Source organism: Notolepis coatsorum (genome assembly GCF_963971535.1).
Source record: "Notolepis coatsorum genome assembly, chromosome: 1".
In the NCBI taxonomy this organism is placed as follows: Eukaryota; Metazoa; Chordata; class Actinopteri; order Aulopiformes; family Paralepididae; genus Notolepis; species Notolepis coatsorum.
Genome location: NC_140165.1, coordinates 60,583,753 through 60,598,870, shown reverse-complemented (window position 1 = coordinate 60,598,870; position 15,118 = coordinate 60,583,753). Strand labels below are relative to the sequence as shown.

General features: G+C 48.0%; 1 protein-coding gene across 1 annotated transcript in view; it reads left to right on the top strand.

Annotated features, from left to right (window-relative positions):
* Window positions 1-12: 12 nt before the first annotated feature.
* Window positions 13-15,118, top strand: part of dytn (dystrotelin) — a gene marked incomplete at both ends in the record, with an annotated part of 75,873 nt that continues 60,767 nt past the window's right edge. Inside the window, 2 exons of the mRNA XM_084322189.1 lie at window positions 13-31; window positions 1,978-2,052. Coding sequence (XP_084178315.1) covers window positions 13-31; window positions 1,978-2,052 — 94 coding nt within the window. The remainder of the gene's footprint in view (window positions 32-1,977; window positions 2,053-15,118) is intronic.

Genomic DNA, 15,118 nt, shown 5'->3' with positions numbered 1-15,118 from the left:
GTCCTTAACACAATGGATCTGGACAGCATCGGTAGACTCATTTTGTCCATCTCTATTCTATTCTAATTTGTTTCCATTACCTTGCACTATGTATACACCTGCATCTGAGAGCAACCACTCCTCCCAGGATATGATCATGAGGGTTCAGTGCCTTGCTCAAGAGCCCCCCACTAGTGCATATTGCTCTTGTATTAGTATCAGTATTGATTGATTGAAAACTTTATTAACAGATTGCAGAATGGGTACAGTAAAGTACAGCTCAATACATACAATTGTTAAGGGGATGCAGACCAGAGAAAGACTTTCGTCTGGTTTACATCAGGGTCCCCCATTTTTAATTCATCGTAACATATATGACATACATGACATACAAATAGACAGTACTGCTACATCTATACATTTATGACATACAAGATTTGCAAATACAGTACTGTTTGTGATACAAAAAGAGTCCAGAAAAAAGAGTATACATTTGACGTAGAAACTGTACATTGGATTGGGTAGGTGGGGGGGGGGTGGGGGACTGTACATTGGAGGGGGTTGTGTTCGGACATTTACAGGGGCCAGTTTCGAGTTGCAGTCTCCCTTAGGTGTTTTTTGAGAGTGTTTTTGAAAGTGGGTAGTGATTCACATTCCTTTACAGCTTTGGGTAGGGCGTTCCACATTGATGTGGCATAATTGCGAAACGTGTTTAGTCCCTTGTTTGAGCCAAATCTGGGTTTAACATGATTTGTGAAGCTCCCTCTGGTGTTGTGATCGTGGTATTCACTGACCTTTGGGAAGTATTTTGACATGTACATGGGTACCTTGGTCGTGTAGTGTATCTTGTAGACCAGGCCCATTGCAAGTTGCTGTACTCTGTCGTCTACTCTAAGCCATCCTAGGTTGTCAAAGTGGGCAGGGGTGAGGTGGGTTCTAGGAGTAAGGTCAAGCAGTAGTCTGACCAGTTTGTTTTGAGATGTTTGTAATTTTGTTTTTAGCGCCTTTGAGGTGCTTTGGTACCATGAGGTGCAAGCATAGTCGTAGTACCCTTGAATGAGTGCTCCTGCCAGAGTCTTCAGGGTATTCTTGTTTACCAGTGAGGAGATCCGGTACAAGAATCGAGTTCGTTGGTTGACTTTTTTTATTACATTGGATGCCATTTTGTCACAGGAAAGATTTGCCTCTAGGATGGAACCCAGGTATGTAATATCTTCTTTCCTTGTGACAATATTGTCACCCACTGTAACTGAGAAGCCGTCGGTCTTGCTGAGTTTGTTATTTGAACCAAAGAGAATGGACTCTGTTTTGACCATGTGTAATGATAGTTTGTTATCAGCGAGCCATATGCAGATTTTGCCTAGTTCTGAGCTGAGGGTTTTTTCAACCTGTAACTTGTTCTTGTCAGAGACCAGCAGGGCTGAGTCGTCCGCAAACAGGAACAAGTTGCAGTCACAAGCTGACGACATGTCATTTGCATAAATTAGGAACAGTAGCGGACCTAGTATGCTTCCTTGTGGAACACCACAGCTTACTGTGAGGGGGGGGGGGGGGTAGGGTACCGTTTACCTCCACCATCTGCTCTCTCCCCTCCAGGTAGGATTGCATCCAGCTCACTGATAGACTATCAAAACCAATTGCTTTTAGCTTGTCAATCAGAATGGTGTGATTGACAGTGTCGAAGGCCTTTTGTAGGTCCAGCATGACCATGCCGCAGTATTTGCCCGCGTCCACCTCTTGTTTGATGTGGTCGTTTAAATAGAGAAGGCATGTGTCAGTGGAGTGGGATGTTCTGAAGCCAGATTGGAATTCGTAGTACTCAGTACTAATACTAATTAAAGGTGCTTTAAGTAGTATTTTCTGTGTGGAGATAAGTGGTCTACATGTCTTTCTCTCTATTCTGTGTGTTGACTTTTTTGATGCTCTCTTTTCTGAGTTGACTTTGTTGATGCTCTCTTCTCTGAGTTGACCTTGTTGATGCTCTCTTCTGTGTGACAGAGGGTCTAAATGAGATCCGTCCAGCTGTGTACAGAGCTGCCATGAAGCTCCGGTCCCTCCAGAAACTCTGCCACAGTGAGTTATTATATTAATATTTTAACTATAAGCTACTTTGAGGCAGAACAGTCTCTCACCAAACGACAGCAGATGACTGGCCAGGGACCCCAGAACGGGGGTTCAGAAAGGTCTTCATTGCCAAGTAGTTTAAACACATACCAGGGATTTGAATTGGTCATTTTGGTGCAACGTTAACGGACAGACAATTAAGATAGAATAAAATAAAGGGTAGAATAAAATAAAATGGAATATAAATGAAATTAAAATAGAAGTACAATATAATATATACTTATAAAATAAAATAGGCCAGGGCTGTACAATTTTGCACAATAACACTAATTCGAATACAAATAGCAATACAGTGGGATGGAACCTCTCCTAATATATTAATAATTAAAATAATTAATATAATTAGCTATTCTGTTATTTGATCCTACATTACCTGTATCCCTTGTCTTTCACTGAGCTAAGACTATAGGAGCTGCCCAGTACAACCACAGTCTGACACTGTTGACCACTAGGAGCTGCCCAGTACAACCACAGTCTGACACAGTTGACCACTAGGAGCTGCCCAGTACAACCAGTCTGACACTGTTGACCACTAGGAGCTGCCCAGTACAACCAGTCTGACACTGTTGACCACTAGGAACTACCCAAAATAACAGGCACCCAGCATAACCACAGTCTGATTTATAGGTTATAGATTATATATATTATAATCAGGGGTTCTCAACCGTTCTGCTGCCAAGGCACCCCTGTGTTCAATAAAATATTCCAGGGCGTCCCTACATACGATAAAGACTTTTCCGGTCCTATCTTTTTTGCTACAATGATGACAAAAGGGCTTGCTTTCAAAATAATGTTTATTTAAGAAACCGGGAAACACATTTGTGTGTATATGCAGGCTATATAATGCATTATTAACAGGTGTTTCAGGTCTAAATGGCTTAGTACGGTTGACATTACACTGCTTGTGGTAGTAAATCAAATAGCATATTTCTTTAAATAAAATTACAGAAAATTATCACTAAAGTGCTATCTGTTGACTTCCGGTATGAGAGCAGACGGGTAACACACGTGCGATAGAGCTCCTGGTCAAATGAGCGAAAAAACGGATAAAAAAAGACCCGAAAAGTAATTAAAAAGGAAAATGCACACGAGAAGTAAGGAAGAGACAACGATTGTGAAGGAAATAGAAATGGAGAACATACGAGAAGGAGAGAATCTGAAGAAACAGAATCCCCGAAGCGAAGCCGAGAAAAGCCAGGCGGAAGAAGGGGGAGGTACCGCTGAGGCAGACACGGGAATGCCAGGATGGGCCGTGATCATGCAGGCCGGGATACTGGAGAACATAACAGCGGCGATAAAACTGAACACGGACACGATAAGGAATGATATTGGGAAGCTACGGGAGGAATTGAGGAAGGAACAGGAGGACTTCAGAGGTGAAATGAATACAGAAATCAAAAGGGTGGAGGAGAAGACGGCGGAACAGGACAGAAACGTGACCGAGTTACAGACTAGGACGGCACACGCGGAGGAATGGAACACGGAGATACACAAGGTATTAACATGTGTGATTCAGAAACAAGAACAGATGGAGACAAAGATGTCGGACATGGAGGGGAGGTCACGGAGAAATAACATCAGAATATGGGGACTGAAAGAAGGAGTCGAAGGGGAATCGGTGACCCTATATGTGGAAAAGCTTATCAAAGAACAACTGAAGGAAACGGGACTGGAAAAAATGGAGATACAGAGGGCCCACAGGGCGTTGGCTCCGAGACCACAACCGGACAGACCTCCGAGGGCGGTGATTATTAACTTTCTGAGATTCGAGGTTAAGGAATTGGTACTCAGAACCGCGTGGACCAAGAAGATTGAAATCGAAGGGAAAAGACTATCATTTGATCACGACTACTCGACAGCGGTAGCGATAACACGCAGGTCCTACGCGGGACTGAAGAAAACCCTGAAAGAAAACGGAATGAGATTCCAGTCACCCATGACCTCGCTAAGGATTCACTGGGAGGAAGGGGCGGCGACGTACGCAACGGCACGAGAAGCGGAGCGAGAGATGAGACGGCGAGGGATGCGGATGACGGAGGACGGAGAAGGAAGGAGGCGGGAGGACCAGACGCGGAGCTTGCAGCAGAGATTGGAGGGAGCCCGCAGGTGGATCAGAGTGGGAGACCGAAACCGGAGAGAGGAGAGAGGAGAAGGCCGAGGTGAAACGTGACGGAGCGAGGACGGAGACGGATGAGGAGGCCAGACGGAGAGGAGGCGGGAGGAGGCGAACGGATGAGTACACGCACAAGAGATTGAAAAAACTATTCAAATAGAGACAAAGTATAGAAACTGAAATAACATATGCATAAGCACACATTCCCAGGTAGAGGCAGGATATAGAAATGAACGTAACGTATACATGGACACATAATACACAAGCTGATGGAGGAAATAAATGGAAATATAACTAGGTTTGATAGGCGAGACACAGAACATACTGAAACAGATACATAGACACACGCTGTGAGTAACACAGTTGGGAGGGATTAAGGGGATAAATGGACATCACATAGAAAATAGAGGAGAGGAAAAGAAAGTAATAAGGGGTACACGGGAGACACCGCACACGGATATGGGAGGAAGGAGGGACAATGAAACATATGAGTCACATTGAGAGGGACCAAGAAAAGAGGGTCTTTGATCAAAAGGAAGGACAGAGCGCTTTTGACCAGGAGCTCGAAAGCAAAAAAAAACAGTAAGAAAGCTGGACAAATATGACGAGCGATTGGGGGCAAGGGTTTCAAACCCCCAAGCCGTCAGGAGGGGGCCCCTCGCTAGGAGGGCAATTACCCCTCACCCACCAGCAGGGGACAGGGGGGGACACAGGGACCCCCCGAACGCCTTGGGAGCACTTTATGTAAAGTTTATGTTTTTTATTTATGTTAATCATTATATGTATTCGGTGAAGAGAGCGGAGGCTCCAACCGGAGGGGGGAATGAGTGTGACATGGGGGGGACTGACAGACGAAAGAAGAAGAAAGATGACAAGGGTTAAAGGTATAAAAATGATGTTGTTAAACGTTAATGGAATGAATAATGCGATAAAAAGGGGCAAAGTGATGTTGAAATGTAAAAAAAGTGAGATGGAAGTGATTTTTCTGCAGGAGACACATTTGGTAGCACAGGGTCATGAGAAACTGAAGAGATTTGGATATGAAAATGCATACTATAGTTCCTTTGAACAAAACCCGAGGAGAGGAGTAATCACGTTAATCAAAAACAGTCAAATTTGAATTGATCAAGGAAGTAAGAGACAAGGAGGGAAGGTTTGTTCTGGTGAAGGGGAAAATGGAGGGCCAAATGGTTACGTTAGTAAATGTTTATGCACCCCCAGAGAGTGAGAGGGATTTATATGAGACCATTTTTGATATGATAGTGATGGAACTAGAAGGGATATTGATATGTACGGGAGATTTTAACGTAGTACTGAATCACGACCTAGACACCACGAGTACTAGAAAAGGACGGGCACCCATCAGTAGATATATGAATATTCAGATGACGGAAATGGGAATTACAGACGTTTGGAGGGGGATGCACGCCATGGACAGGGAATACACACATTACTCACACCCACACGTGACATATGCGAGAATAGACTACTTTTTGATGACGACGGGGGACAGTTACAGGGCACGGGAGAGCAGTATAGGAGTGGCGGACATATCGGATCACAGTGCCATATATCTGACAGTAGATCTAGAAGGGAGACAGAGGAACACGATTTGGAGACTAAATGTAGGAATATTAAATAACAAAGGGGTGGTGAGTCAGATCAAGGAGGAGATAGCCAGATATAAGGCTAGAAAATGACAACGGGGCGGTAGACCCGAACATTCTATGGGACACACTGAAGGTAGTGATAAGGGGGAAATTGATGGAAAAAACAGCAATGCTGAAGAAGGCCAGAACGGAGACATATCACAATCTGATAGGGAAGCTGAAGAAGCTAGAGGGGAGACACCAGATATCAAAAGAACAGGAAACGCTCGGAGAAATCAAAGAAGTAAAGGCCAGGATAAATAGGGAATTATTGACGGAAATAGAAAAGAAAGCGAGGTTCATGAAACAAACGTACTATGAAGGGGGACCAAAAGCGACCAGACTGTTGGCTAGGAGAATTAGAATGCAACAGAAGTTGAACACGATACACACAATAAGGGATACAAAGACTAATGAAATATTGAGGGACCCAGCTGAAATAGAGAGGACATTTAGAGAATACTATGAGAAATTATACACACAGCCAAAAGCAGCGGGAGAAGAGGAAATAGAAACATATCTGGAGAAGCTAGAGTTACCATCGATAGGGAAAGAACAGAATGAAGAATTAAATAAAATAATTACGGAACAAGAACTGGAAGAGGCAATTAGTAGAGCTAAAAACAACAAGTCTCCGGGGAGCGACGGATTCCCATCGGAATTCTACAAGACATTTAGAACTGAATTAGCACCCATGTTAGGGGCGGCGTTCAGACACACGATGGAAGAGGGGAAAATGCCCCCCTCGTGGAAGGAAGCCATAATCACCACGATACCGAAGGAAGGGAAGGATAGGGAATTATGTAGTAGTTTCAGACCTGTGTCCATACTTAACGTAGATTACAAGATGTATACATCGATAATATCAAAAAGATTTGAGACGTTTATGCCAGACATTATAGATGAAGATCAAACTGGATTTATTAAAGGGAGACAGACACAGGACAACGTGAGAAAGACATTACACATAGTAGAGGAGATACAAAAACAAGGGGGTAGCGCGGTACTGATTAGCCTAGATGCAGAAAAAGCATTCGACAGTGTGAGCTGGACATTTTTATATAAAACATTGATGAGGTTCGGACTGAACGGGAGGGCGATGAAGATGATCAAGGCGCTATATCAAGAACCGACAGCGAGGGTTAAGGTGAATGGCAGCTTGACGGATAGAATCAGATTAGAGAGGGCTACCAGACAGGGATGTTGTCTCTCACCGACGCTCTTCGCCGTTTTCATAGAACCACTGGCACAACTGATCAGACAGACCGAGGACATCAAGGGAGTAAGGATAAAGGGAACGGAATATAAACTAGGCCTATTTGCAGACGACGTGATAGTATACATGAGGCAACCAGAAAAGAGCTTCCCGGCACTGATGGATCTACTGAAGGAATATGGCCACTACTCAGGATACAAACTAAACGTGACAAAGACACAGACCTTAGCATGGAACTATTCTCCAACGACGGAAATTAGAGAACAGTACGGGATAAGATGGGACATGGACAAGATTAAATACTTAGGGGTGAACATCACGAGAGGGGTGGAGAAACTGTTTGAGGCGAATTATACACAGATAAATCAGAACATCAAGAGAGACTTAGAGAGATGGACAGTAATGCCCTTGGACTTCAATTCAAGAATAGAGGTCATTAAAATGAACATACTATCAAGGTTACTGTACCTATTCCAGTCACTACCGATACAAATACCACAGAATCAATTCAGGGAGTGGGACAGACTGATATCGAGGTTCATATGGGCGGGGAGAAGACCACGGGTCAGATATAAAACACTACAACTACCAAAGGAAGAGGGAGGGATGGCAGTACCCAGCCTACAAGATTATTACTATGCAGCACAACTGAGAGCAGTGACGTGCTGGTGTAACGACAGATATGAGGCAAGATGGAAAGACATTGAAAAAGAAGGGGAGGGATACAAGGTACAAGCTCTGGTGGGAGATAGGGAACTATTTAAAGAAAAAGAGGGACTATTAGATCCAATCACCAAATGCACCTTGACCATATGGAACAGAGTAGTAAAAACACACAAATTGGAGAAGCAGTCAGGGGTCCTGAGATGGGTAGCACATGACAAGAGATTCAAACCAGGGAGGTTAGACCATGGATTCAGAAGGTGGGAGAGGGGGGGGGGGGGGCAACAGCGATATGCAAAATGATAGAGAAGGGAGAAATGCAGACACTACAAAAATTAAAGGAGAAATTTGGACTAGAAAACAGGGACCACTTCAGATATCTACAGGTTAGAGACTACTACAACAAAGAAATAAGGGGGGCCAAAGACGAGGAACATAATGGAATAATAAAGATGATAGTATGGGCATACGAAGGGGGGCAAGGAAGAGTAATATCAGCAATATACCGGGCTATAATGACCAGCAAGGGACACACAACCTGTAACTGAGGGGTACAATTCCCTGACTGTATTGTTAGATATGATATTTAATACCACTACCTCATGTACTTTAACTTCTGGCCACCCAGTACAAGATATAAGTATGATGAACACTTTCCCACCTGATGAAACGAACCAACACAAATGTACCAAATCGAAGGTTTAATACAGCAAAGGGTGTATACAACGATCACTTAATTACATTTATGATTTGAAATATGGAATATGCACTTTTATGGCAAATGAGTATTCGTAGGTAAATCAACATTGAATGTCCAATCTCTGGTTGCGCAGGGAGTAAGTATACAACCTGGAATATTTAGGAAAACGATAGCGATGGTACTTAAATGATTATAGCTGGATACACTAAGGGGGGGGGGGGGTCCCGCTGGTTGTAAGACAGTAGGAGGGGGGGGGTTAGAGAAGCCGCTGGCGGTATCCCATCTGGCCGACGGTGTCTTGGGAGAATCCAAAGTCTTGGACACGGTGCCCACAGAACCTCGGGCCGCAGACTAATACAGCTGGACCCTCTGTGGAACGGTATCTGCCGGTCCACAACGGAGAGACGTGAGGCGACCTCACGTGTAGAGCGCCGTCTCACCTGGAGTCCTCTCCGGGGGGTAATTCCAACACTCAGCAGTGTTGGCCTTTATCCATGGAATAATCAAAGCACACAAAGCATAATCCAAGCCGTAGAAGGCTCGCCGTCGTCTGGGTAGAGTAATCCAATATACAGGTCCAGTCGCTCTTGGCCCGGAGCTCCTCGGATGCAATCACCACTAGGGGTCTGACCAGCCTGGTTAAGCGTCCAGATAACGTCAGGAACAATGGGGGTACTGATAACTGTAGAACTCTAACCGAACGATGCACCATACATAAATAGACTACTATTAGCTTAATAGAATACGTCCAACTCGACGGTATGGTGCCAAACTATGACCATTCAACTATTAATCTACACGATATCTCAATGCCTATTCTGGGCCAAGTAGGCCTTACTACACCGCACGTGCGTCGTGGGGAGGCTTTTGCGTCTGTCACTCTGTTGGAGGGTAAAGAACTGGACTAAAAGAAGGTTCTACTTTACTGGCGCCATATATATATGCGCTATGAACAAATAGTACCATTCGTATTTCGCCCGACATATTACTGCGCGGAACCGGGGGTTGCCTCGACATGTTAGGCGGCACGATTGAACTTGGACCTAGGGGTATGGCAACCTGGCGCCAGGTTCTCGTCCAATGGTAGAATGAAACTATTATGGGCTGTTTAGTAGAAACGGGGATATTCAATGCATATTGTACAAGGAATATACAGGGGATATCAAACGATATACAAATACAATTAAATATATATATATAAATAAATATACATATTCGGTTTAATCTGATCCTTCACAACAGCCGCCCCCTAATTAGTCCCACCTAATTAGCTAAGCAGAGACAGATTAACCGCACTGTCTACCACTCAAGGTCCGCTGTAAGGGTCAGTCAACTCACAAAGTCATAGGGTCATGGTCATCATCGATAGTATCTGGGAGTCGGGGCAGTTCTATGAGCCTCGCCACGGGACGTGTGTAGGTGCGCCCTTGGACGAGTACTTCAGCTGCTCGGACCTTGCCATCGGCACCGGTGATCACTTTGCTTACGCGGCCAGCCGGCCACATAGCTCTGGGCAGTGACTGGTCAATAATCATGACGACTGTTCCTTCTGTCAAATTGTCTCTCTCTTTTACCCACTTCTGGCGGGTCTGTAGAGACGGTAGGTAGTGAAGTAGGAAGCTGCTCCAAAACTTGTCAGCTAGTACTTGGCTGTACCTCCACATTCTTCGGCCGTTCGCTTCTTCGGGCCTGTACATTGTCTGGGGTAGCGCGGGGTCCAGCCGCCCCATCAGGAGTGTGTTGGGGGTGACTGGGTCGACATCTGCTACATCACTGGAGACGTAACCGAGGGGCTTTGAGTTCAATACTCCCTCGATCTCCGTGAGGACTGTCATTAGGACTTCCTCTGCCACAGTCTGGGCTCCGAGTACGGCGTACAGGGCTGTCTTTATAGAACGTACTTCTCGTTCCCAGGTTCCACCGAAGTGGGGTGCGTTCGGGGGATTAAACTGGAAGTCAATCTGGGCTGGAGCGAGGTGGGTCTTAAGTTCTGGGCCCATAGCTTGGAAGCTATCTCTCAACTCTCTTTCTCCGCCTTTGAAGTTGGTCCCGTGATCAGACAACAATGTAGACGGTTTTCCTTTCCGTGATGTGAATCTCCGGAAGGCCATAAGGAATGAGTCTGTGCTCATGGTCGGAAGGAGCTCAATATGTATCGCTCTGGTGGTCATGCATTTGAATACAATACCCCACCGCTTCTCGGTGCCTCTTCCTCTCTTTATATACAACGGGCCAAAGCAGTCCATACCTGTGGAGTGGAATGGCTTGTCGCCGATTCGGAGGCGACAGGGGGGTAGGTCAGCCATCCGTGGTATGCTGGGCTGCGCGCGCCACTTACGGCAGTCTAGACAGGTTCGCTGGAAGCGCCGTACTGCTTCTCTCCCTTGCAATATCCAATAACGACGTCTGATCTCCGCGAAGACTCTCTCTGCTCCTGCGTGGTGTACATCCTCGTCGTATTTCTTTATGATCAGCTCTGTGACCTTGTGTCGGCTGTTCAAGACGATCGGGTGCTTAATGTCATCTGGTAGATCGGGGGCTCTCCGCAGGCGACCACCCACTCTGATGAGATTATGTGCGTCACTCTCTGGTGCCAGGTGAATCAGTCTGCTGTCTGATGGGACGGGGTTTCCTCCCTGTAGACAGTCTAGCTCATCGGGGAACGAGTCTCTTCGTAGTCAGCTGCTGACATGTCAGTGGTGGACTGAATCTCTGGGTGGTGCCGCAGGAATGTTCTTTGTTGCGCACTCTCTAGGGTAATGCAGTCATCTATGTTGGGGTCTGTGGAGGCGACAGTGCTCAGTCCACAGAACATAGGCTTCTTGTTCTCAGCCTCCTCGTTACTTGCTTCCCTCGGGGTGGGCGTAGGCCAATCTCCTTCCGGGAGCTTGAGGAATGCTGGTCCGTCACTGTAGATGTTGCGACGGGTTAGGTCATCCAGGGACATTCCCCGGGTGATGTCGTCAGCTGGGTTGTGTTTGGTGTCCACATACCTCCAGCTTGCTTCTTCTGTTAATTCTTGAATCTCGGTGACTCTGACTCCCACGAAGACTTTGTATCTGCATGAATCAGACTTAATCCATGTGAGTACTGTCGTGGAATCTGACCACAAGATTGTTCTATGCACCGGAATGGTGAGTTCACGTTGGATTAACGTGGCTAGATGCGCTCCTGCGAGGGCTGCGCAGAGCTCTAGACGTGGGATAGATTGTTGCTTACGTGGGGCTATTCTTGAGCGGGCCAGTATGAAAGCAGTGTGTATCTTTCCTCCCATCTCTTGGGCACGCAAATAGGCAACCGATCCGTAGGCTACTTCGGAGGCGTCGCTGAAGACGTGTAGCTCAATCTCGCATGTCTCTGGCCTCACTGTGGATGGGAAGTAGCTGCGGCGTATATTGACACCTGAGAGTGAGCGGAGTTCCGTCTCCCACTCTCTCCATGTTGAGGCAAGGTGTGCGGGTATTGGGTCGTCCCAGCCCTGGTCCTTGTCCCATAGTGCTCGTACAATCATCTTTGCCCTGGTGGTGTAAGGTAGAATACATCCCAACGGGTCATATTGTCTGGCGAGTGTTCTGTACACACTCCGTCTGGTGGTCGGTATCGCCGCCGACCTTCCTTGCTCTGGAGCCAAGGGTTTGTGTCTATAGTGGAGCGAGTCTGTTTTGAAGCGCCAGACTAATCCTAGTGTCATTTCTTGGGCTTCTCCTGGGATTGTCGCCATCCAGGTCTCGCTGCTGGCAGCCTTGTCTGCGGAGGAGAGGCTGCGCAATACGTGCGGGTCGCTGCTGGCCCACTGCCTGAGATCAAAGCCGCCTTTGATTAGGGAGGCGCGTAACTTGATTAGGAGAGCCTCGGCTTCTTCTTGAGTCGAGACGCTTTGTAAACAGTTGTCCACGTAGAAACTGTTCTTCACACTGTGTTGGACCTCTTCATCTGCTGCTGGGTCCTCCGTGGCGTCTTTCTTTGCGTGAAAGGTGGGCATTCCCTCTCGCCTCAGGAGTGGAGTTGCGTATCTCATCACTCCGCCGACTGTGACTCTCTTTGTCCCCTGCTCGAGTAGGTTGATGGCGTAAATGTCTTCTTTAGAGCGAATATCTTTCTTTTCGTTCTTAAAGGGCATTGTCTCTAGGGTCCATAGCCTCTCGACATGCTGCAGGAGAGTGGTGTCTTCTTCTGTCGTTCTGGAGTGGAAGCAGCTAGTGGCTGCTGTTCGGTTGAGAGATTTAGCAAGGGGGCCTTGTAATGTCCATCCTAGGCGGGTCTCGACTGCTGCAGGACAGCCTCGGGGGCCTGTATGGACCCGGTCAATCGGGACTATGAGTTCTGCATGGTCGGAGCCTATCAACAGGGTCGGGGTAGCGCCGTCTATGAGCGGGATAGGTAATTGGCGCAGGTGCACATATTTATCCATCAACTTGGTGACAGGGTAGGTGTACTGCGATAGTCCTATTTCTTGGCTGGTGAAAGCATTTGTGATCTTGTACCGTCGCTCTGGCTGCCCGTTGGCTGCGATGGTGAAGGAGACATTCTCGCCCTTTATCGTCTTTAAATCTCTTCTTATTGTCCGAATCGTCATTTCGTTCTTGCTCCCCCGCAGTCCCAGCTGGGTCGCAGCGGAGGCGAGCAGAAGGGTCTTCTCTGACCCGTCATCAAGGACGGCGTAAGTGTCCATGACTTTATCTTGGTAGCTCAATGTCACACGGACTACCTTTAAGAGCACTTGGGCTCCGCTGCTGCTGGCGGGGTCAATGTACATGACACTTGCCTTGGTGCCGCTCCGTGGTGCAGGTATAGGCCGTCTTCCGTTACTATCGTGTAGTATATCTAGATGGGCTCCATCGCACCGGCTGCACCTTTTCTTTAGGCGGCATTCGGCTGCCATGTGGGGCCGCTCACATCGATAACAGCGCCGGTTGGACTTTATCCATTGACTCACTTCTTCTGCATTCATCTTTGTGAATGAGTCGCATTGTGACAGCCAGTGTTCTTTCTCACAGTAGGGACACGCTATCTTCCACTTCTCTTTTCTCGAGGGGGTGCTGTGACTCTTACTGCTCGGTACTGACTCTGATTGGTGCATGACAGTCACCGATCTTCTTCCATCATTTATTCTCCTGGGTCCCTCTCTGGAGCTTGGCGTGCTCCGCCCGAAGGTGTCCAGTCGTAAGCTGCTGACCTCTCTCGCCAGGAAGTCGGCCAGATCAAGGAGGGATGGCTCGGGGCCGTCGGGATCTCGGTAGTCCCTCTGCCGCCTAAAGCGCTCCTGTCTTGCGGGTGGCAGCTTCTCCAAAATCCTCTCGACGTTAGAGTTGGCGTATAGCTCATGCATGCCCTTCTCCCGTTGCGCTCCCAGCATCCCCACCAGGGACTGCACTTTGACTGACAGGTCGTCCAGTGAGCGATTGTCTGTGGCTGGGGGTAGGCGGTCAATATGCCTTATCTCCTGGATTACGTAATCCCATATACGTCCATATCTCTGATCCAGCGCTGCAAGGGCCGCTGTGTATGGAGTCGAAGAGGTAGCATAGGCTAGCGCTATATTGTGCGCTCGCGGTACTTTCAGGTGCTTCAGTAGTATTGCATACTTGTGGCGTTCATCAGCGACATCCACCATCATTGTCTCTAAGCACATCCGGAGCTCCGTGTACTGTGCTCGACTCTCATAGGCGAAGTCTGGGAATGACGGCGTGGCGTTGTATGACGCCGTGGATGGCTGATACATCGGCGAGCGTTGGGGGAGAGACCTCCTGGGCGAGTCCCCTCTTGCACCTCGCTGTGGGCTGGTACTGGCAGGGTACCATGGCCCGCTGGTCCAGGTACTGTTCCTCGGGGCTGGTCGTGCGTCGTGCTCACCCGTGAATAGAGTCGGGGGTCTGTAGCGCAGCGCCGCGGGGGTATAGCCTGGACTGTATGGGACCTCCTGGTCCGGTGGAGTACTGTGCTGTCGTCGGGCTTGGTTCTCCTCTTCTCCCTCTTCTTCCTCTATCAAATCTTCCAGATCCTGTAATCGTTTATTTAGCTTCTCCGAAGTGTATGCCGCTCCTTCCTTGTAGCTGGGTCTCGCTTGGACCGGTATGGGAAGGGGGTCTGCGGGGGGTCTAGACTCGGTCTGTTGGTCAAGTTCAGGGTCGCTTGCTCGTTGTGGTGACGCTGCTCTTGACTGTTGTCTCGACGAGTTCCTTGAGCCCCTGGCGGAGGGAGAGGGAGTTGTCCTTTTGATCAGCTGCTCTATTAGTTGCGCTTGTAGTCTGTCGCGCTCTGCGTCTCTTTGGGCACCGGCAGCGGCGCGCTGGGCGTCGGCGGCGGCGCGCTCTGCTTCTCTTTGGGCACCGGCAGCGGCGCGCTGGGCGTCGGCCCGGTCTCTTGCCATAATTTATTCTCTTCCATCTGGAAGCGTCTCATCTCCAGACGTGTGCGTTGTTCTTCGCTCCGTTGCTGCGCTTGGAGGTGTTCGCGCTCGCCAAGCATCTGTGCTTGGAGACGATCGCGCTCGGCAGAGGCTGTCAGGCTGACGAGGAACGCCTGTTGTAGTGTCCTCTCCGCTTCGTTGGGGGAAGGCGGTTGTGGAGGTGAGCCGCTCCTGCGTGAGCCGCTCCTGGGGGTACTCGTTGGGGAGTCCTGGAGCTCTAGTTCCTCGGCGCTCTCCTCCTCTTCTTCCGTGCAGAGTTCTCTCT